The sequence below is a fragment of the Canis lupus genome, chromosome 25, assembly GCF_003254725.2.
Source record: "Canis lupus dingo isolate Sandy chromosome 25, ASM325472v2, whole genome shotgun sequence".
NCBI lineage: Eukaryota > Metazoa > Chordata > Mammalia > Carnivora > Canidae > Canis > Canis lupus.
In genome coordinates, this window is record NC_064267.1 from 43,275,469 (window position 1) to 43,300,594 (window position 25,126).

The window sequence follows — 25,126 nt, forward strand, 5'->3', positions numbered from 1 at the left end:
CCATTCAAGAGCTGTGGTGACACACAGCAGACTGAGAACCACTGCCTGCCCCTCCAGGAAGGGTTCCACAGAGGGCTGAGATCTCTTCCTTCTCCTCTCCTTACTTTATTTTCCTGGAGTTCCTTAAAACCTATCCCAAACATATCACTTTACCTGTAAGTAATTCACTATATTCATCTAACAGATAAAGGCTTTACAGAACAGTAACCAAACATAACCACAATGCCAAATACAAGTGACACAGATTCTTAGTATCATATAGTACCAGTGCCGCCCATACTTAGATTTTGCTTATCTTCTCAAGATATTTTTTACAGTTGGTTTGAGTTGGTCTAACCAAGTGTTACAGCATTTGGTTTTTTGTTTCTCAAGTCTATTTTAATACATATTTAATATGGCATTGTTTGTAGTGACAAAAACAAAACAAACAATAAGTGGAACATTGAATATCCATAAAGTTGGCAGTGATTTGACCTGTAAGTAGGATTAAAAGCCTCTAAGTGAGATTAAAAGAGAGTGGGATTGGAGGGGGATTTTTCTATAAACACCTCTATAGTGTTTGGCTTGGTACAAAGTGCATATTATTTTTATATTCAAAGAGAAAATCTTAATAAAGAAAAAAATCAGGATAATAAAGTGATTTTCATTGCTTTTGTTCTCTGTAACATCTGACTAGGCAGCTTTAAGTGCCCCTGGGAGTTTGGGGAGAGCCCACTCATTTTTTCATGGAGTATTCCTTGGAGCAGAGTTGCAATGAACCAAGAAGGGTGGTGGGCAGCTTGGGAAATACTTGAGTAGTGTGTTGCTTAACTTCAGTTTGGGCTAACTTTATTTTATTTTATTTTTTAATTTTATTTTATTTTAAATTTTATTTATTTATTTGTTTTAGAGAGAGTGTGCCTTTGAGCCTGGGGTGGGGAGAGGGTAGAGCAGAGGGGACAAGCAGACTTCACACAGAGTCCAGCACAGGGCTCATCTCAGGACCCTGAGACGAGGGACTGAGCTAAAATCAAGAGTTGGATGCTTAACCAACTGAGCCATGCAGGCACCCCTATTTGGGCTAATTTTTACTTGTTTATTTATTTTAATTTATTTATTTTTATTTTTTAAATTTTATTTATTTGAGAGAAAGCATGAATGGGGAGAGGGGTAGGAGGGAGAGGGACAGGGAGCCGGATGGGCTTGATACCAGGACTCAGGATCATGACCTGAGCTGAAAGTAGATGCTTAACTGACTGAGCCACCCAGGCACCCCTGTTTGAACTAATTTTTAAATCATATATGATTATGATAAGAGAATACTGCTGGATAAAAAACTTTACAAATCTGTTGATTTTGTGTGAGTACAATGATTTAAGATTAATGCACTGCTTCCACTGTTTAACACGGTGTCTCTTCTTCTGTTCCCCTCCTCCATCTCCAGGCTTCAACCATGTTAAGAGCCTCCTTGGCACCTGGGTAAGTACTTGCTCTTAGGATTTGTTATGTGGAACAGCTCTAGGTAAAACTAGAATTCAAAGTAACTTTCATAAACACTTAACAGCCTAGCTTAGAGTAGTACCTTTGATTTACTGGAGCTCCACGTGGATATTAAAAGGAAAGACCAGTCATTATAAGTGACACTGTTAAATTAGAAGTATCTTTTAGTATTAATTCTATTTATTTTGGAGAGATAGCATCAAAAGGAAAAAAATGTTAAATTGTACCTGTGTGTTCTATTCTCTAGAGATTAATCTTCCATCGTAGGGCAGTCAACAGAGTGTTGCAGTGTCTAAATGTTATGTTCTCTGCTGGCTCACATGTGAGCAGGGCCACAGAGTAGCTTTGTGCATGCCTGAGCATTCCTATCCTAATCAATGAGGTTGTCACCTTTGTGGATGTCTGATGTTCAGGAACTTCAGGTGAATATGTTGCAATAACAAGGAAGCTGAGGACCTTCGGCAGAGGCATGAGGACAGGGTGCATTCTGGTGACCCTCTTTGGGGTTCACTGGATGCTGTTAGATTACTCACGGCCTACTTCCTTCCTCAGTCCTGCCTAAGTCTGACACTGACCCATGAGCACAGACTGCCTGGGTTAAAATCCCACCTCTGCTGCCAGCTCTGTGACCTGGGCCACTTATGTAACTTCTCTGTCTCAGCTCCTTCACTTATAAAGACAATAATAACTTTCTTATAGGATTGTTGTGAGGATAAAAATGAGTTAATGTGTCCAAAGCACTTAGGGCAGTGCTGGGGGCTTGATAAACTCTCTGAGTGTTTGCTAATGTTATTCCCAGGGATATAAGAGGCAAGGTCCCCTGCCAAGAGTGAGGGGGTGGGTAGTCAGTGAAGGGGCTTCAGAGGACAAAGGAGAAGGTATGACTCAGTCTTTTTGGAAAATGGGAGAGTGGCTGGGCCACAGAAACGTGGGGCTGCTCAGCAACTCAGCTGGCAGTAAGGTTAGCTGCTCATGTTGCCATTATGGACAAGAAACTATGGCCCACGTTTGATAGCTTTTCTTTCCTCCAGAAGAAGCATCCCAGCTATAGAACAATTTCAGACGTGGCTTTCCAAATGGAGCTCTTTTTTTTTTTTTTTTAAAGATTTTATTTATTTATTCATGAGAGACCCAGAGAGAGAGGCAGAGGCACAGGCAGAGGGAGAAGCAGACTCCGTGCAGGGAGCCCGACGTGGGATTCGATCCCAGGACTCCAGGATCATGGCCTGGGCCAAAGGCAGGCGCCAAACCACTGAGCCACCCAGGCGTCCCAGAACTTTCTTATCTAGAATAAGACCTGGTTTAGATTTTATTTTATTTTATTTTATTTATTTATTTATTTTTTTTTTTTATGATAGTTACAGAGAGAGAGAGGGAGGCAGAGACACAGGCAGAGGGAGAAGCAGGCTCCATGCACCGGGAGCCCGATGTGGGATTCGATCCCGGGTCTCCAGGATCACGCCCTGGGCCAAAGGGAGGCGCCAAACCGCTGCACCACCCAGGGATCCCTGGTTTAGATTTTAAATTGAAATAGATTATCTCTCGGGCAGCCCACATGGCTCAGCGGTTTAGCACCACCTTCAGCCCGGGATGTGATCCCGGGGTTCAGGATCGAGTCCCACATTGGGCTCCCTGCATGGAGCCTGCTTCTTCCTCTGCCTGTGTCTCTGCCTCTCTCTATCTCTCTCTCTCTGTCTCTCATGAATAAATAAAATCTTAAAAAAATAGATTATTAAATTTTAAATTGAAAAATCTTTTTTTTCATTGAAATAATTTCAGAGCTGCAAATATTGAACACAGGATTCTCCTATGCTCTTCACCCAGATGCCTGGTGTTGATATTTTGTGTAAGCCTGGTACAGTTATCAAAATCAGAAAATCAGTGCTGATATCATATCACATAATGTACAGGCCTTCCTCACATTTTCCCAGTTGTTCCATTGTGTCCTTTATCTGGTCCAGCATTCAGTGCAGGATCACATGTTGACATAGTTGTCGTGTCTATGTTTCCTTTTATATGAAATCATTCTTCAGTCTCTGTCTTTCATGGCCTTGATGCTTTTGAAGAATATTGGCCAGTTATTTGGAATTGGAATTTTTAAGGTATCTGTGTTCGTTTTCAAAAACAGTAGTATCTACCTCAGGGAAATAAGTCTCAAAATAATCAGTGTGCACATGTTTGAGGCACTGCTGTTTAACATACAGGACAGGTGAACTGCCTCCCAGTAGTGTTTACTGAGATCTCATCTGATGCCCTGTCTCTAGCCTTTTTTCCTGGGCCTTCTGAGAAGATCTCATTTTGTCTTTTAAAAACTAACATTAAGAAAATTAGCATGTAATATTTCTTTATAATGTAAAACATGCTTATTACAGAAAAGTTGAATGCTATAGGCACATACAAAGAAAATTTTCAGTATCCTCACTGCTGCTCCCCAGAGGTCTCACCTCCATCTCTCTTCCACCCTTTAAAACTAATGACATAAGTGAAATGAGTGAAGGAGACTGGGAGGTACAAATTTCCACTTGTAAAATAAAAACTCTGGGATGCAGTGGACAGCATGGGAGCTATAGTCGATAGCACTGTATTACAAATTCAAAAGTTGGTGGGAAAGTAAATCTTAAATTGTCCTCCCAAGAAAGAAAACGTGGAAACTTTGTATGGTGACAGAGGGTAAAGAGACTCAGTGCAGTGACCACTTCGCACTGCATACAGGTGTCAAGTCATTATGCTGTACACCTGTGACTAATGTAATATGTCTCAGTTACACGTCAATGAAAAACAAAAGAACCTTTCATCATTTTTTTTAAGATTTTATTTTTTAAGGTAATCTGTACCTCCAATATGGGCCTCAAACTCAGAACCCTGAGATCAAGAGTCAAATGCTCTACCCACTGAGCCACCTCGGTGCCCCAGGAACCCTTTATCTTGCATCGTTTCACCCATGTCCTCATGAGCCCCTATTTAGTATTGTGCCAGGAGTATTGATTTTAACATTAATATTCCCTGCAGAGTGTCAAAAAAACCAGATTGTTGTTTTGCTTTTGTTTTTTACTTGTTTTATGCTGAAATGACTATAGATTCACAGGAAGTTAAACCCCCAGCACATCTTCCATGACGAAGCAGTTAACATGGGGACAGCGCTGTTAACTAGACCACAGGACTTGCTCCCTTTTCATTGATTCTCCCATGCACTCCAGTTCCCTCCTGTTGAACAAAACAAACTGTGAAGACCAGGCAGTTCAGTGCTGCCCCATGAGGGAGCAGTCCAGTCCACAAACCTGCAATTCCAAACATGAAAGCAAGTCCTCAGTCACTAATCATAACCATATCCCAAACACATACACCACACCACAGTTGTGGGAATACATGTGTGGGATAGATGCATGAGTGTGGTATGTGTGTGTGTGATGTGAGGTATATATGTGAGGCTGTGTGTGTGCGTGTGTGTGTGAGAGTTACGAGTTATGTAAGGCATCCCTGGAGGGCTCCACTCAAGTCCTCTTGAGGAGGGTTTTTTTTTTTTTTAAGTTTTTATTTATTTATTCATGAGAGATACAGAGAGAAAGAGAGAGGCAGAGACACAGGCAGAGGGAGAAGCAGGCTCCATGCAGGGTGCCCGACGTGGGACTCGATCCCGGGTCTCCAGGATGACATCCTGAGCTGAAGGCACTAAACCGCTGAGCCACCCAGGGATTCCCCTCTTGAGGAGAGTTTGCAAATTTTCTTCTTGCTACTCTCTCCAGAGTTTGAACCCTCCCTACTTCCTGATACATCCTTTACTGTCCTGGCGGAGGATCAACTGTGCACCTCCTCTTCATGGTTTCCTAACCCTGGTCTGCCCTTAGCATCCCCTCAGTTGGTCCCTCGGACTTAAGAGGGCCAGCAGCTTCAGGTTTTGGGGAAGAACTCTTGCTGCCTGCTGCTACTGCTGGTCTTCGGGCTTTGCTCCAGGTTCTAAATAGGACTTTGGCCATATGGCAAGTCCTGGTGCCTCCAAGGTGATTCCATTCCCGTTGGATGGAGCTCTGGCCCAATGTGAGCACAGCGCTTTCTAAACCTGGTTAGGCATGGGCTCCTGATTTTGGGAAAGGTGTTAAACAAAACCCCAGTACCTCCGCAGGAAAGGCACAGCGGAGCTCACTAACGCTAGGGGGTGGGCAGCCTGGAAAGCCCTCTCTGTGGAAGCCTGTACTTAGTTCTAGGAGTAGAGAAAACAGCGGAGCTGCTGCTGGTGTCCCAGGACTCAGGAGGTCTAATGGACGTGCCCTTTTGCCCTTTCTCTCTCTTTGAACTTGTGTTGCTGAATAGGAAACTGAAGGATGTCCCATTGCTGCCTTCCTTGGATTATGAGAAGCTGAAGAAGGATTTGATTTTGGGGAGTGACCGCTTGAAAGCCTTCTTGTTGCAGGCTCTGCGCTGGGTACGTACCTTTCTCTTGAAGTTAAGGGGAAAAAAAGGCCATGTTGGTCTTTTTGGCTGGCTACCTTGCTTGTATCTTGTAACCTATCTACAAAATCCTTCTTCGTGCTGCCTGCCAACACCAAGAGCTAAAGTTAAAAAAAAAAAAGCTTCTAAAGCAGCCCTGGCCTATTTATAAAAACCCCTGTGTTGCCACTGCCTTCCCTTGGTCGTTTGATATTGTGCCATTTCAAGCCCATCCCTGTGGTCAGTTGTGAGCCACACTCCCAGCCAGCAGGGCTGGTGTGTGATAGCCCAGAGTCATCCCCACATGACAGCTTCATGAAGACATCTGCATTCAGGTGTGACCATGGGGCCACTTGAGCAGATAGCAAGGGTGGGCATGACAAACCAGTCTTTGAGGGAAATAAAACCTCATCTGAATTATTGCTTTTCTTTCAACTCTTCAGACTGGTCCCAGTTAAGCCAGTGGTTCTCAAGATTTTTAGTTCTCAGACCTGTTTACACTCAGAAATTACTGAGAACCATAGAGGCTTAGTTATGTGAATTTTATCTATCAATATTTATCTACCAGTATTAGAAATGAAAACTGAGAACATTTTAAATATTAATTCATGTGAGATAAATAGTCATGAAGCTAGAACATATATAGCATAAATATATATTTTTTAAGATATAAAAAATAACTATTTTCCAAACAAACTTAGTAAGAAAAGCAACGTTGTTTTACATATTGGCAAATTTCTTTAATGTCTGGCCTGATGGAGGACAGCTGGATTCTCACATCTGCTTCCCCATTTGATTCGTCACAGTGTAACACTTTGTATAGCCTCTGAGAAGTTGACCGAAGGAAAAGATAAATCAGGGCCTCCTGGCTGACTCAATTGACAGAGCATACAACTCTTGATCTCAGGGTCATGAGCTCGAGCCCCATGCTGGGCATAGAAATTACTTAAAAAAAAATAAAATCTTAAAAAACAAGATAAATCATATCTTAGTATTATTATGAAAATAATCATGATCTTGCAGACTCCCTGAAAAGGAGTTGGGGACCCCTAGAATTCCCCAGACTACACTTTGTGACCTACAGGGCTAGGCCAACACTAGTTGGCTCTTTTACTGGATGATCCATTCCAACGTAGCTTGTAATAGTGTCAGAGCCCTTCACGGATCCCTGAATTTCAGGGTATGTTGGCGTCAAAATGCCTTTTAGCAATTTCCCCATCTCTGTAGAAAAAGGTCTCCTTGCTTGCATTTCTGATGGTTGATAGGCTTCCTGGAATATGGTCCCAAGGAATACCCTGGGGATGCATCTCACATCAGCAGAAAGAGTCCTGGGGTCAGTTGGTGATGCCTGCCTCAGTTAACTAGGCTGAGTGGGCAGCATGAGTCATCTCGAGGGACCATCCCAGCCCCGCACTTGGCCTGTCTCTGCTCAGGTTAGCCGACTCATTCTCTGGCTCCCAGTTTGTCCGCCCAGCACTTCCTCTCAGCCCGTGCTACTGAGCATCTTGGTGAGACAGGCTATTCCTTTGCTGAGTGAATGATGTTGTCACAGAATCACCAGAAAAAATAAACAGGTGTCCAAAGATCTTGTCTGTGTCCCCCTCCAGCTTCTCACGCCTCCACCTCATTCTAGCATCCGGACCCCAGCTTCAGTGAACTGGACAGAAGGGTGGCAGCCCCCACATGTGGCACTCTTGACACACCCTCTCCCCTCAGGGCTCCCTGCTTGGCCGCTGGGGATCCAGTCTGTCAGCGACACCCCGCCTCTGGAGGCCACCACCTTTCACTCTGGGGGTGGTCTGCTGCTCTTGTCTTCTTGCCATGTCGTTCTTTACACCTCCAGCTCCTCCTCGGCCAGAAGCGGGGCCTGCCATCTCAGTCATCGTTAGTAGGATTTTCCTGGAAAAGCAAGGACATTTGCTCACTTTAGTTATGTCACTTTCTCATAATTCACACCTGTGCACACTCATATACACACACACATTTTACACACTCCCCATACAAAATTTTTTTCCTAGCTCTAGGGACATTAAGTAAATTCTTCCTTAACACAAGAGACGTAGGACTTTCAAAATCTATAAAATACAACTTCACCTACTCCTTACACACACACACACACACACACACACACACACAGTATTGCTGCATCAGGCCCTGACGTATAAAGTCTAATTTATTGGCAGTGCATTTGCTCCAAGTCTTCCACAACCTGCCTTGTTTCCACGCCCCATTGAGCTCCACCACATGCACCATGTATTTTCATGCCTTCCTGACCCATAACACACTGCTGCTCCCGCCCCCCCCCCCACTCCCCACTATGCTCGTATTCCCCTATGCTGGCTAATAGTCTGCTCATCCTTCAGGGCCAGCTCTTAAGCCCTTTCCTGTGAGAAAACCTCACTAGATGTTGGTGACCGGCCTCTCCCTTATCTGTACACTTACAGTCTGGGCATTTTACCACTTCTCTGGAGATTTCATGTGTGTAAGTTGACTCCTACATCACCCATTAGGAAGTATGACATCGTAACTTTTTGTTAGTTGACTGGTTGCCTGGGTAACCATTTCCTCCCAACCCCCCACCACCCAACGGTATATTATTTACTTTGGTTAAATGTGTAGTTACTGCTACTGTCATTTAAAAGATACTGCTATATGAACATTTTTCTCCATATTAAGACGTGGGTCTATTTTCTTTTTCTTCGTTTTAGCGCTTGACCACATCCCATCCTGGAGAGCAGAGGGAGACCGTTCTGGAAGCCTACATTGGCAACGACCTCCTGGATTGTCACAGCCACAGCCAGGTCTGTGAGAAATGGGCCAGAGCCCAGCCACGGCCTTCATTTCAAGGGGATGATCTTATATGGTATTTTCAGCCTAGCAACCGTATATCAGCCTTGACCTTCTGTTAGCTGGTGAGATCTGCTATTTGCCCCAGACATTGGCCCCCTTTTCACCTCTAATAGAGTCCTAAACAGATTAGAACTGCTTGATTGAACTCTGGCGCTCTTTGCTGTCATCTTTCCTTTCCCCCAAATCCCAACTCTTTCCCTCACTCCACTGCTTAACCATGAGTCCTATATGACTATATAGGACTATATGAGGTCCTATATGAGTTCAGCATGACTTATGACAGGCAAGGCAGGTGAACTAATTCAATTATTTTTCATCTTGGCTCTATTTTTCATCTGAATTAAGATATGTTAACACTATATTTATATACAGCTTTGGACCAGATAGGTCTGATGATGCAGTGGGAAAAGTATGAGATTTGGAATGAGATTAATAGTTTTCAAAACTCTACACTACTGCCTGTGAGCCAGATAACCTTAAGTAAGTTACTGGGTCTCAGGGTGTTTCCCATCTCTGAGAAGGAGCCGTTACCTACCTCCTGAGGTTGTGGGGATGATTGTGTTTGGCCACATGTGGGAAGTACTTAACCCAGTGCCCAGCACAGAGTAGCCAATACATGGTGGTTCCTCTCCCCACTCCTCCCCCGCCTTACCTGTTATCAGTACCAGGCTTCGCTAGACAGGAGGAGGAGCAAGATCTTGAACGTGGCACATATATTGACACTGCATTTCATTATCTCCACTCAATATTTATCTAAAATGATCTTATTTAGATCATTTGCTCCCCTATTCTTAAGCTTCACAGTATGTACATCGGGTGAAATATCAATACCCCTTAGGATCATTGATGAAACAGCACCCAACAGTGACCCAACATGTTAACCTATCATGCACATAAGTAGTAACGTTCAAGAATTTGGGGTTGCCAGTTTATTCTTTGAAAGTAGTCTTACTGTCCCCATGAGACAGTTGTGTGTTAAGTTTGCAAAATGGTCTCTCAAATTTTTTACTTATTTCCTTTTACTTTTGTTTCTGCTTATATTTGTCATGGCACAGAAACCGACTTATCAGGCATGAAGCAGCTGAAAAATATATTGTGACTTTACAAACTCAAATTCAAAGAGTAAATTCTATATTGAATCTTTCTGAAACTATCTTATTTCATTTCATCTGAGATGCATTTTTCTCCCCTATTTTAGGATTCTGGGAAATTAGAGCATATGTAATAGTTGATGGCCTGTTGTAGTTTATTTGGCTTCTTTTCTTTCTTGGTTGTATATATAAAAAATAACGTGTCCTCTAATGAAAGACATCTTCGGTTTTGTCACAATGCTGTGATCTCTGTAGCCACTGAAGACGTGTTATTTCTTCCCCATGTCATTATATTTAATTGCTGTGATTTATTTTAAGTAAGGAATGAGCTGGAGCTATCTTAAGATGTCAGAGAATCTGAGACTCCTGGGTGGCTCAGTGGTTGAGTGTCTGCCTTGGGCTCAGGGTGTGATCCTGGGGTCCTGGATCGAGTCCTGCATCAGGCTCCCTGTGGGGAGTCTGCTTCTCCCTCTGCCTGTGTCTCTGCCTCTCTCTCTATGTCTCTTATGAATAAATAAATTAAATCTTTAAAAAAAAAAAAGGTCAGAGAACCTGCAGAGCAGGAAATCTCCTCATACAACATGGATGCCCTGTCACCATGACACCAAGATAAAATGGCTCTTTCAGCCAAGAAATTGGACTGGTTGTTTAGTGAGTTCTCCTAGCTGAGCTGTTCTCAGAGTTTAGCGTGCAACAGTCTTATCACTTGGAAAGCTCATTAAAACACAGATTACTGGGCCCTTGTGCTTTCTGTTTAGTAAATCTGGAATGGGGCCTGAGAATTTGCATTTGCAACAAGTTTTCATGTGATGCTACTGCTGGTGGTCCAGAACCACACTTTTGAGCATTACTGTTTTTCCTTCTCTTGTTGGTGGAACATGTCTTATAGTTAATAGCTTTCAGAGAAAGGATGGGTGAGAAGTAGATTTTTTGAAATTATGTATGTCTGAAAATGTCTTTATGTTTTGTACAGAATTCTGGGTTGTACATAATTTTCCTTTATTATTTGGAAGACCTTGCTCCATTGCCTTTTAGGTTCCAGAGTTGCTGTTGAGAAGTCCAAACCCATTCTAATTCCTGAGCTTTTGTATATGGCCTGGTGTTTTCTCCCTAGAAGCCTGTTGAGTCTTCTCTTTTCTTTTCTTTTTTTTTTTTAAATATTTTATTTATTTATTTATTTGAGAGAAAGAGCATGCACAAGCAGGGGGAGGGGGAGAGGAAGAGAGAGAAGCTGACTCCCCACTGAGCAGACAGCCTGACTTTGGAGCTCTATCCCAGGACCTCGAAATCACGACATGAGCTGAGGGCAGGCTCCTACCTCACTGATCCACTTGGGTGCCCCTTGATTCACCATTTTGAGTGCATTGTGAGCCCTTTCCGTCTGACAAGTGCAGTTCTGGGAACTTTCCTTGATTTTATTTTGTTAATAATTTCCTCTCTGTGTTCTCGTTTCTCTCTGAATGTCGGACCTCTTGAACTGGTTCTCCAATTCTGTCTTTTCTCTCATATTTTCCATATTTTTCTTCTTGCTCTACTTTCTGGGAGATCTCCTTATCTTTATTTTCCAACCTTCCTGTCCAGTTTTTCACTCCCCCTTTTTATGGTAACCTGGTATTTCATGGATACAGTATAGCCTCTGGAGTCTCTGAGCTGCTATGAATGACATGTTTTTGCTTATCTTTGGTCTTCTTCTCCCTGCACAGGCCTGTTTCCTTCAGGTTGCCCTCCCTCCCCCACATTTGTTTTGAACTTATCTCCCATATTGGGAACTTGCCTCAGGTTTCCGGTAGACCATGGTTATCTCATAATGTTCTGAGGGGACGGGAATGAAAGCTAGTTAGAAATTCTGACTATGAGGGTAGGGCCTGTCCACGCAGAGCTCCACTGAGGGTGATCCAAGTAGGCTCTTGAGTAGGAACCTCTGATGTGGAGGACTCTGGTTCTTTTCTCTTGGGTTGGTCATTTTCCTCTGAGAAGAGTCTTATCTCCTCCCTAGAGGATGAGGATCTGGGAGCCAAGTAGGAGAAGAGGAGGGGGTACTCTCTGTGCAGTGTTCATTCTACCTTCAGGCACTGCTCCCTTTCCCCATTTGGGCGTGGAAGCCCTGCTCACTTGTGCCAGGTATCCCCTCTGTTACAGGATCTGTGTCCCCTTAGCGCCCGTGGTTCTTGGTCACGCCACTTCGAAGAATGAAGAGGTAGATATGACCAAGAGTAGTGGGCAGCAAAGTCTATTGAGCAGGAGTATAAACCTCCCAGAGAGGGGAGGGGGGCCCAAGTGGGTTGCCCCCAGAGTTTCTAAATTTAAAGGGTTTTATGAGCTCTTTTACAGAACTCTCTTAAGCAATCAGGGTGTGCTGAGTCACACCAGTCAGAGCTTTGATCATGTATCTGTCTGCCTATTAGGGTTAATGCCCCTGTGCTGATGGTCTTTTTTTTTGCTGACACTTGGGGGCTTATGTCTTCGCTGCCCCTTGCCCAGGATAGAGACAAATGGTTTGTGGTTAATCATCTTATTTTGGGACATTTTGCAGAAGTCGTTTTTGCAAAGGCTGCAAAACAGAATGCAAGTGTGGTCCTATCTAAGCTGTAAAACAGGATGTTAGTGCTGTTTTAGCCGTCCTGCTTCCATATTTTCTTGTTGGGGACCCTGGCCCTGACCACCTACCTGTCCAACTACTAACACATCCAGAGACCTTTTGTGTTACCCTCGCAAGGAAACACCCCCAGACCGATGGTGGGAATATGCAGGAGGACAGTTGTGGAGGAACAACAAGAGTGGAATCCAGCTGCTGCTTTAACAGCTTGTATTCATTCTTTATTTTTTTTTCCTTTTGAGGATTAAGTGCCGCAAATTGGGTAATTTCTCATTGCCTGTTGCTGCCTTCGAGACTTGGCATTCTTGGTTCTGCTAAGTCTTTTACCCTATATTCCTGATTCCAAAATTATGTTGTTACATTTCTTCTGCTGTCTCTCTGTCCTTCAGAATTTAAATCTTTTTTTAAAAAAAATCCATTCACTGTAGTTTTACTGTGGTTTGCAGGGAGCAAAATTAGATGCGTCTATTGGACCTATCATTAACCTGGAAAAACATGAGCAACAATAATAGCAAACAGCATTGCCTCCCTTGTGCCAGCCACTGGCTAGGTGCTCAGTATAATTCAGTCTTTCAGTTTAGAAGTCTGAATAACTGATTTTTGTCAACTCTCATAAAAAATCCGTTGGAAATTGAGACTTCCAAATGAAGTGTTGACTTTAGTCTGTTTATTTCACCTCTAATAAATTCGCACAGAGGCAGAGAACAGCAGACCCATAGAGGAGATGTATGTTTGGCTGTTTTCTTTAACCTCATCATTTTCCTCTTTGGATGTGTCTCCCCAGAGGACTGTGCTCCAGCTGCTGCATTCAAAGAGCGAGGTAGTACGGCAGTACATGGCCCGGCTCATCAATGCTTTTGCATCCCTGGCAGGAGGTAAATCATTAGCTTTTCTTCAAAGAGAACAGCTAGGTCTTATTTAAGGCATTTTGTTCCTCTGAAAGCAGACATTCTTCTTCAGGTTTCTTAAAGACACTGTATATTTCTTCAAGAGATCCCTGTGCAGTGCATCGAAGGGGTCTTTTGCAAATTGGTTGTTGTCATATTGCTTAGTTTAGTCAGAGCAAATTTTGATGGTTTTAGAGTTTATTCCATAAGCCTTCTTATTTTATTTTAAAGCTTTCTGTTTTTTTAACAGTACTAGTTAGATTGTTTTCAAGTATATAACAGGTGATGCATTTTCTATATTTTTTTGCTTAAGGCAAAATAAGGTTAGTGAAATAATCAAAGCTGATCCCCAAAGCACTGCACCATTTCCTTCAAAAGAGTACAACCTCTTGGGACACTTGGCTGGTCAGGTTGGTGGAATGTGTGACTCTTGATCTCTTGGGATTGTGAGTTTAAGCCCCACAGTGGGTATAGAAATTACTTAAAAATAAAATCTCAAACAAAAAGTAGATAACCAAGAAGATCTGAATTCCAAAGATAATACATACCAAAGCTGAATTCAAAATGATTTTATGGAGCATCATTATCTTCTATAAGTTCTACTTTGTTTCAGCTTTTTAAATGTAAATAAAGGGAGTTTTCAAATTATGAATATACGATACTCCAAAAGTTGGTTCACCCATTCATGTGCTTATTCTTCCATCCATTTAGCAGACATTTATTATGAGTGACGGTGCATGCATTAACATTATCAAGACACACGTCCACAACAGGCTAGTGATAACTCAGGGCTTCTTGTAGGGTCGCAGCTATGGTTCCCAACTCCTCTAAGCCACAGGGTGTGTCTAGAAGGAGCAAGGAGTGTGGCCAGAAAGCACTACTGCTTGGCTGCCTCTATTATAAAGACTAAGGGACCCAAAACATTAGAGATTCCTTATTCTCTTTCTCCTGGTAGATCTGGCAAGGCTCCCCACAAAAGCATAGTGATGAATTATGTTTAAATATTTTTTGTTTATTTATTTTAGAGCGAGTGTGTATATATGTGAGCAGGGATGGGGCATAGGGCGAGAGAGAGAGAAGCAGACTCTCTCCTAAGTGCAGAGCCCAACTCTGGGCTCGATCTCACAACTTTGAGATCATGACCTGCACTGAAATCAAGAGCCGGAGATGTAACCAGCTGAGCCACCCCGGTGCCCCATGATGAATTATGTTTTTATTATAAGTAGAGTGGTTTTCTCTTCATTAGATAGTTGATTGAATAAAACCAACTCTGCAGAAGAAATATGTTTTAAGTTTTTTAGAACCTAAAATTACCCAGTCTCTACATGTGTTACATGCAAAGTTTTCCTAGAAAGTGGTTTTGGGGTAGCCCGGGTGGCTCAGCGGTTTAGCGCCGCCTTCAGCCCAGGGCGTGATTCTGGAGACCCGGGATCAAGTCCCACGTCGGGCTCCTTGCATGGAGCCTGCTTCTCCCTCTGCCTGTGTCTCTGCCTCTCTCTCTCTCTGTATCTCTCATGAATAAATAAATAAAATATTTAAAAAAAAAAAAGAAAGTGGTTTTGGAACATACACCTAACAAGATAAATTCTTTCACTTGTGCATCTCTGGTTATATTACTAGGTCGCCTCTACCTGGCCCAGAGCACAAAGGTGCTACGGATGCTGGAGGAAAGGCTGAAGGAGGAGGATGAGGACATCGTCACCCGTGAGAACGTTCTTGGGGCCTTGCAGAAGTTCAGCCTCAGGTGCTGACCAGGCAGGAGGTCACAGTGGCTCCTGTGAAACCAAATAAGGCTTCTGTGAGAACCGCTTAGTCCCTGTGGCAGTCCAAGATCCAGATGACATTTTCTGTTAATGTTTAGGAGAGGTTGGGTAATTTTCCAAGATAGAACTATAAAGCTTATCTTGAATCCTCGACACCCTCCTGCTCCAGCTGCTGCGGAAGGAGGAAGCTCTGTCATGGTCTTCTCATGAACACAGCTGGTGCTGGCCAGAGGCTGGATTGTGTTTCAGGCCACGTGCATGGTATAGAGACGAGCGCGTGAATAAAACCTGATAGAGCTCACTGCCTGCAATTGGCTCACTGCCTGTAAATAAATGGCCACAATGGGTGTGGTGGGTAGCTCTGTGGAAAACAGGGTGGGGGACTCCTGCTTCTTTGTCCACCCTGTGGTTCGTGGTCTCCATCTGGACCATGTCAGGACTTGGATCTTGTATCCACCTAGAGCTTTGTTTTCATTAATAGCTTTATTGAAGTGTATGCTCATAGCACAAAATGCACCCCTTTTAAGTGTGCCGTTCAGTGATTTTTTTAGTAGATTTACAGAGTTGTACAACCATCACCACAAGCTAATTTTAGAACGTTTCCATCCGCACACAAAGAAGCCTCATGCCCATTTCCTGTCCTCATTCCAGTCCCAAGTAACCACGGATTTGCTTTTCGTAGTGTTACCCATAATGGACATTTTTAGATAAATGCAATCATATAATATGTGTTCTGTTGTGACTGGCTTCTCTCGCCTAGCATAGTGTTTTTGAGGTTCATTCAAGTTGTAGCCTGTGTCAGGACTTTGTTCCTTCATAATGCTAAAGAATGCACCATTCTATGGATAGACTATGTTTGGTTTATCTGTTCATCAGTTGATGGACATCTGGATTGTTTCTACTTTGGGGCTATCACAGATAATTGTGTTCTGAACATTTGCCTACAAGTCTTTGTGTGGACCTGGAGTCGGTCCGTGTCTAGGAGTAGAATAGCTGAGTCATATGACATTCTTCCAGCATGTGGGTTCCTTCTGGAGCACTTCACTTTCTTTTTGCATTAATAAGAATTCTAGTACCTTGAGTCCTCAGCTTTTTCTGACCATCAGTCCTCGTCTGGACATACTTTTCTTCCTGTCCAATGTGGTTAACATTCGATTGACTCTCGATAACCCAAAGCCTGCAAAGTGACTTACTCTAAGTGTGCACTTTTAGTGAAGGAAAGTGGTAGGTGTTTGGTTCCTGTTTTTTGCTGAGTCCCTGCCAATGAAAAGTTCTTGTTCTAACTATGTGAACTGTAAATAGTAAATTCCAGAGTTATTTTTCCTCAGATCATATGAACACTTGGTTTCTGTTTATAATTTACCTTGATGTTGACCATATTTGGAAAATTTTTGGAAACTTGGTAACTATAGTAAGATATAATGAAGACATGCTTCCTCCTGGTAATACAGATATTTACTGCCAGTTTTTTCTGTGCTTCAAATAGTAATAAGCTATTCTGTTCTGGAAATATGCTTAATGTTTTCACCATTTGCTAGGGTCTGTACAATGAATGTAGAAAATAGTTAGGATTACCAAGAGAATGTAGCCTTCATTGTATTCTAGTAAATTTAACTGAATAGGTGAGTGTGGTGTTTCAGAAAAGCACAAACTAGCACCTGGCTGGCTCGGTGAATAGAGCATATGATTCTTGATCTCAGGTTGTGTGAGTCTGAGCCCCATGATATGTGTAGAGATTACTTAAAAATATAAAATCTTAAAACATATATATACATATATGCTATATATATATATATATAGCATAAACAGATACTGTCCTGGGTGGGAGTCCTACCATAACCTGTTGATTAGGAGATGTGAGTGATGGTTCCCCCATGATGTTTTGATGTTCAAAGAATTCTTCTCTGGTGATATCATCATGCCTAATCTTATCAATTCTTGCAGGGCAGGGAGGAGCAGATAGAGAAGGAGAGAGAATCTTAAATAGACTCCACGCTGTGTGTAGAGCCAGACATGAGACTTGATCTCACAATCCCGAGATCATGACCTGAGCTGAAATCAAGAGTCAGACGCTGCACTGAACTGAGCCACCCAAATGCCCCTAATCTCATCAATTCTTAAAGCTGGCATGAAGACATTCACCATAACACATTTTGATGAGTGTTAGATTTTGTAAGAATTATACCTGGACTTTGATGGAATATAATTCTGTATAAATTGTATTGCCCACATCATTAAACTATCCGTACTTTACAGAGACCTGAATCAAAATGAAATTGAACTGGTTTTTGGCTTTTCTTCATTTTTACACAGCTCAAAAGTGCCTAGCCAGACTAGAGTTTACTAAAAATCTATTTGTCGATGAACTATTTCTATGGCTGTCTCCTGGGTGAAGTGAACCAAAAGCTATCAGTAAATATTTATTAAATATTTGATGTAATTCTCTGCTAACTTTAAATATTGAAAAAGAAACTTTCAAAGTAGAAGGCCTCCTGACTGCCTTATCTCCCTCTAAATCCTTAGGGATACCCGCAAAAGGTAAAGAATTTGTTATTTCAATTGTGTGAGTCTAACAACAAAATATTCTTCAGAGTCTGTACCTTCTGCACAGTTTGTCTTGTCTTTTTTTCTTAAGATTTATTTATTTATTTGAGAGAGAGCAGAAGGAGAGGGAGAGAGTCCTCAAGCAGACTCCCCGCTGAGCACAGAGCCCGATGGGGGTGCTTGATCCCAGGACCCTGAGATCATGGTCTAAGCCTAAACCCAAGAGTTGTATGCTCATCCAACTGAGCCACCCAAGCACCCCATCAATTTGTCTTTTCTGATCAGCATGTACATCACCATGTACTCTTACAGGGAAGGTTTCTTGCCAGATTTGTTAACCTGTAGGCTTTTGCCTCCTAGGCGCCCGCTGCAGACGGCAATGATTCGAGACGGCCTCATCTTCTGGCTGATTGATATTCTGAAGGACCCTGACTGCCTGTCAGACTATACGCTGGAGTACTCGGTGGCTTTGCTCATGAACCTCTGCCTCAGGAGCGCAGGTCTCAGAATCCCCTGTCCCCGTGCCCTCAGGTTTTGGTGTGGGGGAGGGAAAGAGAGCCTGGTCCTCAAGCCTTGATGACCACCCAGCCTGACATGGTTTGTCTTTAGTCTTTCTCATAGAAAACTGAAACAGGGGCAGCCCCGGTGGCACAGCGGTTTGGCGCTGCCTGCAGCCCAGGGTGTGGTCCTGGAGACCTGGGATCGAGTGCCACGTCGGGCTCCCTGTGTGGAGCCTGCTTCTCTCTCTGCCTCTCTCTCTCTCTCTGTGTCTTTATGAATAAATAAATAAAATCTTTAACAAAAAAAAAGAAAGAAGAAAGAAAGAAAGAAAGAAAGAAAGAAAGAAAGAAAGAAAGAAAGAAAGAAGAAAGAAAACTGAAACAGAAGTAGAGTGTAAAACATTTCCAACTAGTAATACAGTTGTTGAATCCCTGAAGCCAGATACCATTCTGGCCTTGGAAAGAGCATTTTATATGTATGCAGTGTCTGAATTAAGAGGAAATTAAAACAGTTTACATTTTTCTTCATCTTCATCTTCGAAGTTAGGAAGAATTACGATCCATTCTGTCCAAAGACAGAGAAATATGTTTCCAAAATTCTACAGGGATAAGTAAGTTGGTGGCAGAGCAAGGATGTTAGACTGTGCTCCCTTCTCCTAACCACAGCAGTCTCTCCCACTTCACTCCCTGGAGATGAGATACTCATGTGCACATCTCATTTGATCAATAAAGGTAGTGATAGCAGCTTTTCTATAGATTTCATCCCATTTAAATGATCTGTTACCTAGACTGGAAGAAGTGTCTTTATTTTATTTATTTTTTTAAGATTATTTATTTATTTATTTCTGAGAATACACAGAGAGGAGAGAGAGAAGCAGAGACACAGGCAGAGGGAGAAGCAGGTGCCATGCAAGGAGCCTGACGTGGAACTCGATCCCGGGTCTCTAGGGTCAGGCCCTGGGCCAAAGGTGGCGCTAAACCACTTGAGCCACCAGGGCTGCCCAAGAAGTGTCTTTAGAAGAGGTGCCAAGTGCAGCCTGTGGCTGATACCAGTCTGAGCAACCCCAGTTTTGGGAGAAGGTTCTATGAATAAATAGCTCAGGGGTATATGTTAGAAGCTTTTTTGCCCTTGGATGCTTTGTAATCTGAACCACTCATGTGCTGTTTACTGAGCAAATGTGATTCCAGTCTTCTCTTAAAAAACAGCATATGCAAAGCAAATATCCTAACTTTAAAACATTTATCAGATTCTAATCAGCTTTTCTTAATATCATCAATGTATTTGCTGTGATTGTTATGATGTTTGGATGGCGAAAACATCTGTATGATTTTTATGATGATGGTCTGCACACCTGGGAGGCAGAACATAACTCTCTAATCTATTGTGTTTTTGCTGTCATGAATAGCTCTGTTCTCTGCACCATCATTTACTGAGTACCTGGAGTGCACAACCTATACTGAGTTACTTCATTCTGCATCACCTTTTGAAATAGGTGTTAATAGTCCTTAAGGAACCCCAGGAGGAGGAAACTGGGGCCCAGATTGGTTAAGTGACTCACCCAGGGTCACGCAGTTCATAAGCAGAGGAGCCAAGATTTGCATTCAGGTCTGCCCGACTTGAAACTGTGTGCTTCGGAGTTTAAACATGTCACATTTTGTTTTGTTGTTTTTTCTCAAGGGAAGAACATGTGTGCCAAGGTGGCAGGCCTGGTGTTGAAAGTTCTTTCGGACCTACTTGGCCATGAGAACCATGAGGTACTGGGCCAGCGCTGCTAGCCTTGGGCTTGGGGGAGGGCTGGCCCAGCTAGTGAGTGAAGTTCACTCCTCCAAATACTGGAACTGGGAAGCTGGAGTTGATCCCCGACTCCTCATTTCCTACTGCCCTGCCTCCATGGGTCTGTGCCAGCTCCCTCCCAGGCCTTCTCCTCCTTGTCACTCACCCTTCTTCATTCTTCCCCCACATCCACTCTCACCATGGTGGTACGTAGCCTAAAAATTTAGTTAACATTTTGGGTTGCATGTATAATTGTGTAAGTTGTATTGCACTCTAGATCTCATTCTTTTCTTGCCTTTTCACTATCCTATTAGAACTTTTCTGTGTTGCTTTGTATACATCTCATTCCTTAACTCTCGCTACTGCAGAACAGCCCATGTTTGCAGCCCTCCCACCCAGATCCCCAGGCCTGTCCACCTCAGTGCCTCCAGCTCTCAGTCGCCACAGCAGGCCTCAGGACACCACCATACTGGCCCCCTAATGGTCCCTGGGGTACAGACATACTCGTCACTGCTGGCTCACCCCGTGTTTCAGTCTCAGGTCGGAGTCCTGCCACTCTGTCCTACAGCATGGCTGTACCAGCTCCTACTCTGTGGCCTCCCCAACACTGGTGTGATTTTCTGTCATGTAACCTATGGGCTGCAAGCCCTTTTAAAATAAAGTAGAGGTCTTGATAAACTAACAGAAACTTCTAAACAGTGTGAGTATCCTTTCCCCGGTTTTCTACAGATGCTTACACAAAAACCATGGCATCACTTTGCACCTGAAGCCAAAACCCCAACCAAAACCTGATCTCGTTAGCCAGATCAGGTGCAGAGGTATCTTAGCAGGACAGGACTGAGTACTGCTGGGTCAGAGTGAGGCACTTAGTATTCCTGCATCCGGTCCCATTTCAAGCAGCTCCCCTTCTGTTCATTTCTCTCACATCTTCCATCCCTCTGGCCCCACCAGCTGAGTGCCCCGGGCTGCTTCAGCAGTTGAAGAGTTGGTGGTTAGTACAGTGTGTGCATGCTTTTTATATTTTAAAATCAAGAGCTCTTAACTTCTAGACTCTGTTCTCCATTTTATTCAATTAAGGCAGTTGAAGCCTGTAGGAAATATATTCTGTCTCTAATAGTAAATGTTGGTTTCAGGTGTTGGAACCAGTATGTTACAGACTAGACCAGAGGACTTAAATCTTGTTATAATTGTTACAAATATATTTGCCTTGAAGGTGAGCTAGAAAATCTACCTGTACACATGTTAGAACCTAGAAATGCATTCACTACATAAATAAATGCTACATACATCAGTCTTGTGTGAGATAATCGTGGTCTTGAAGGATGAAACCCAGGAGCCATAAACGGAAAGATGCACATATTTAACTCTGTGAACATTAAATTTCTTTTTATGTAGAAAGAGGAATGAGAGTCAGTGGACAAATGATACCCTGAGAAAAAAATTTGCATCACAGGATAAAGGTGTAATACTCTTTATATATGAAGAGCTCCTATTAATTAATAAGTGAAAGAAGAAAAGGATAAAGTACACGTGGGCAGTTTACAGAACAGTAAATCCTGATGACCTGTAGACAAAGGCAAGATGTTTAGTTTTGCCAGTAGTCCAGAAAATTAAAGTAAGAACAACAATAAGATGACTTTTTCTTTACCCATCAGATTGGCAAAAATTAAAGGGTAATAAAGTCCAGTGCTGGGAAAGAACGGTGGGAATGGGCCCTCCTCCATTGCCATGGAAAGTGGAGCATAAAGTGTGCTCCAAAGGGAGCTCTCATTTATCAAGTACCTGCCATATACCATGTCCTGGGTGGCTTGATGTTGGGGTTACCTATGTACATAAAACATGGGCCCAGTTCTTGAAGAGCTCACAACAGAGGAGACTTACGTATAAATAAAAAATATATACTGAATCCAGTGTGGTAGTGGAGGGATATACAGGGAGCAGAGCAGAGTGTGGTGTGTGGCGAGGGGCCCCGTAAGTACTGTGGGATTGATCTGTACAGTGTAGCCTACATGGTGGCAGGCAGGAAGGAGCAGGGGGACATGATAGTGAGGCCAAACCTTGAAGGGCCATGTGTGCTGTTCCAAGGAGTTAGGACTTTCCAGGTAGGCTCTAGAGAAGATTTCCAAGGTAGGAAGAGGGATGATTTGGCCCATGTTGCAGAATTTTGGCAATGATATGATTATTGAACTAAAGAGTGAACATCAAAGACAGAGACCCTTTTGGAGATTCAGTGTCACCCAGGTCAGAGACCATATCTGAACAAGGACAGTGACAGTGTGTGTGGGAAAGAAGAGTTCCTATCAAAAGCAGCTTAGCAGCTCATCACTGGAAAGCAAAAGCAAGAGCATTCAATAACGACTTCAGTGGTTCTAGTCTGATGATCAGCACAACATTAGTTAAGCAGTGAAACACAGGAGTGAGCTTTAGGAGCCAATAATGAACTTGGCTTTGAACTCTTAGTTGTAGTTGTAGCTGTCACTAGGACATGTGAGTGGAGATATCTGTCATTTGGAAACACGCATCCTGGAGCTCAGGAAGATGGCACTCACTCTCCTCGGTAGCCCGGTTATTCTTGAGTAGGGTGTTTGATCGTTGAGTTGTACAGTATTTGAGAACTTTCACATGACTGTTCTTTCTCCCCTTAAAGATACAGCCGTATGTGAATGGAGCTCTGTACAGCATCCTCTCTATTCCATCCATTCGTGAGGAAGCAAGAGCAATGGTAAGAAAATGTGCTTGAGAAATTTATAAGCTTCCGTCAGTGCCACGGTTCAGAAGCTATTAGAGCAAGGAGCTCTCAGACTGTGCTCCGTGCACCTTGGGCTCCATGGCTTGCACATGTGAACTCCCTGAAATTGTATGCCAAGCACACATTTGCAGTTTTCTGGGGAGAGAATCTGTAGCTTTTATCAGATTCTCAAAGGATCCCTAACTCCTAAATCTTAAGAACTTCAGTGTTAGAGGGATACCCAAGTGGCTCAGGCAGTTGAGCATCTGACTCTTGATGTCGGCTCAGGTCATGATCTCAGGGTTGTGAGACTGAGCTCCACATTGGGCTCCACACTGGGTGTGGGGATTCTCTCTCCCCTTTCCCCTTCGCTTATGCTCTCTCTCTAACAACAAAAAGAAAAAAACTAATATTAGAAAGTTCCCAGCAGGCTTATTTTTAGAAAGTTAGAGATATTTTTTTAAGATTTTATTTATTTATGAGAGACAGAGACAGAGAGAGGCAGAGACACAGGCAGAGGGAGGAGCAGGCTCCATGCAGGGAGCCCAATGTGGAACTCCGTACCGGGACTCCAGGATCATGCCCTGGGCCAAAGGCAGAAGCTAAACCACTGAGACACCCAGGGATCCCCTAGAGACATTTTTTTGTAATGGTTTATTTTAATTTGGAGGCTTTTGAGAAAGCCTATGGATTTCATAGTAGGGGGAGCTTAAATGGTGAAATGGAAAAAGCCACCACTGAAATGCACTCCCAGGATTCCCAGAGGGCCTGTGGTACAGTGAGAACTGATGCAGACCAGACACAGCCTGCAGGTGCTCAGCAGCCAAAGGAGCCAGAAACTCTCCTAAAGATGACAAAACTGGTACCTGGTTTGGCTGGCAAAGAGTAAATGCAATATTTAATGTGTTTAGTGTTTGTATTGGGAGTGTAAAACAAGCTCCAGGTGATTAGCATCTTTTGAGACAAGTGTTTCTAGATCTAATCAGCAAAAGCTCTGAAGTTTTGTCCTTTTTCCTGTAACATGAAACTAGGTTAACAGTGTACATATTAAATGCTATGATGAAGAGATTAAATATTTCCAGTCAAAAACTGGCCAAGTTCAGTTTGAGACCAATGAAAGAAACATGTTTCTCCACTTAATTTTGCTTCCTTAGAAGAATTGCTAAATCTCCTAATTAATCATCTAAAATTGTATCAGCAGTTATGCCAAAGATAAAAACTTAATTAGGAGCCACTCTGTGTGGTCATAGTAAACAATAGAACTTAATTGCCTATGTCTTTAAAAAATAAAATAAAATCTGCTATTTTAATACAGAATGGAGGAACTAAACTTGATTAACCTCTGCATTATGGTCATTCCAGTGAGAGGAATTGTCAACCAAAGCAGAAACAAGGAAAAAGACATGTAGGCTGAAGAGAAAGAATGAGCAGAGGTGGTATGGATCAAGTAGCATGAAAGGCAGCATGGAGGAAGGACACCCAGGGCAAGGGGCGGAAAAGAGAGGAGGGAACAGCAGTAAAGGGACAGGGCGTGGGTGGGGAGGAAAGACTCACGGTTGTAGGATGTGAGAGTGTGACCCTTAGAGATCATCCAGGCCATAGAGAAAAAATATGGAGGAAAGGGACCGTGCCTCAGAGACCTGGGGGAACGATACCCAGAGGTCTCACACTTATGTACCTGGAGTCCAAGGAAAGGAGTATATGGCATAATAAGAACTGTGTGTTTGCAACTGTGTGAACCATTTGTGTGCTTGTGGAAGATGACAAAGAATACATAAAAATTATATCAGTACCGAATGCTATTGTGGTGGTCTTAAATAATAGTTCCCAAAGTGGAGGAAATAATAAATGAGTGCACTGAGCCTCATTTGAACTTGAAGAGACTGCCAAGGTCTGGGGCAGGGGAGCAGTTCGGTCAGTAGGGCTGCCCTCAGGCCTCCTCCAAAGCCTCCTGCATCTAGGGCTGGAGCAGTTGTCGGCCACAAAGCTCTTTCTTAAAATTTAAACACCAGCCAAACACTCTGCCCTGAGCTAGAGGAGACTGCAGCCCTCTTGGCACCCTCTTCCTTGATCCAAGGACCATCCAGAGCTGTCCTTCAGGTTCTCTGTGCGCTTACCTAGCTCTGCCTATCAGTTAATGCTCCTGTTCTTCAAGATGCAGTCCTAAGCCTCTCACTCTTCTGAATGTTGTTTACTCCCTCGGCTTCAGCTACCAGATCTCTCTTCTGAGCCACCAAATTCTTCTGAGAATAGCAAGCACTATTTATTGAGCATGTGTTATATGCCAGCAGCTGGACTAGATAGGACTTTTTTAGGTATAATTTATGAGCAGTGAAATGCACAGGCCTTACGTATACAATTCAGTGCATCTAACAAACATGCATCAACATAACCGGTACCCAATTTACATTCTTTATCTTTTAAAAATTTCCTGTTAACTCGAGTTAACATCCTTATTTTAGAGTTGAAGTCACAGGCTGGGAGGAACT

The 25,126-nt window shown here is 43.0% G+C and overlaps 1 protein-coding gene across 8 annotated transcripts in view; it reads left to right on the forward strand.

Annotated features, from left to right (window-relative positions):
* ARMC9 (armadillo repeat containing 9) overlaps positions 1-25,126 on the forward strand; it is a 147,262-nt gene that overhangs the window by 44,803 nt on the left and 77,333 nt on the right. For all 8 annotated transcript variants that reach the window (XM_025463409.3, XM_025463411.3, XM_025463412.3 and 5 more), the window contains 8 exons: positions 1,424-1,458; positions 5,788-5,899; positions 8,613-8,705; positions 13,226-13,316; positions 14,949-15,072; positions 17,996-18,135; positions 19,814-19,890; positions 22,557-22,631. In XM_025463409.3, coding sequence (XP_025319194.2) covers positions 1,424-1,458; positions 5,788-5,899; positions 8,613-8,705; positions 13,226-13,316; positions 14,949-15,072; positions 17,996-18,135; positions 19,814-19,890; positions 22,557-22,631 — 747 coding nt within the window. The remainder of the gene's footprint in view (positions 1-1,423; positions 1,459-5,787; positions 5,900-8,612; positions 8,706-13,225; positions 13,317-14,948; positions 15,073-17,995; positions 18,136-19,813; positions 19,891-22,556; positions 22,632-25,126) is intronic.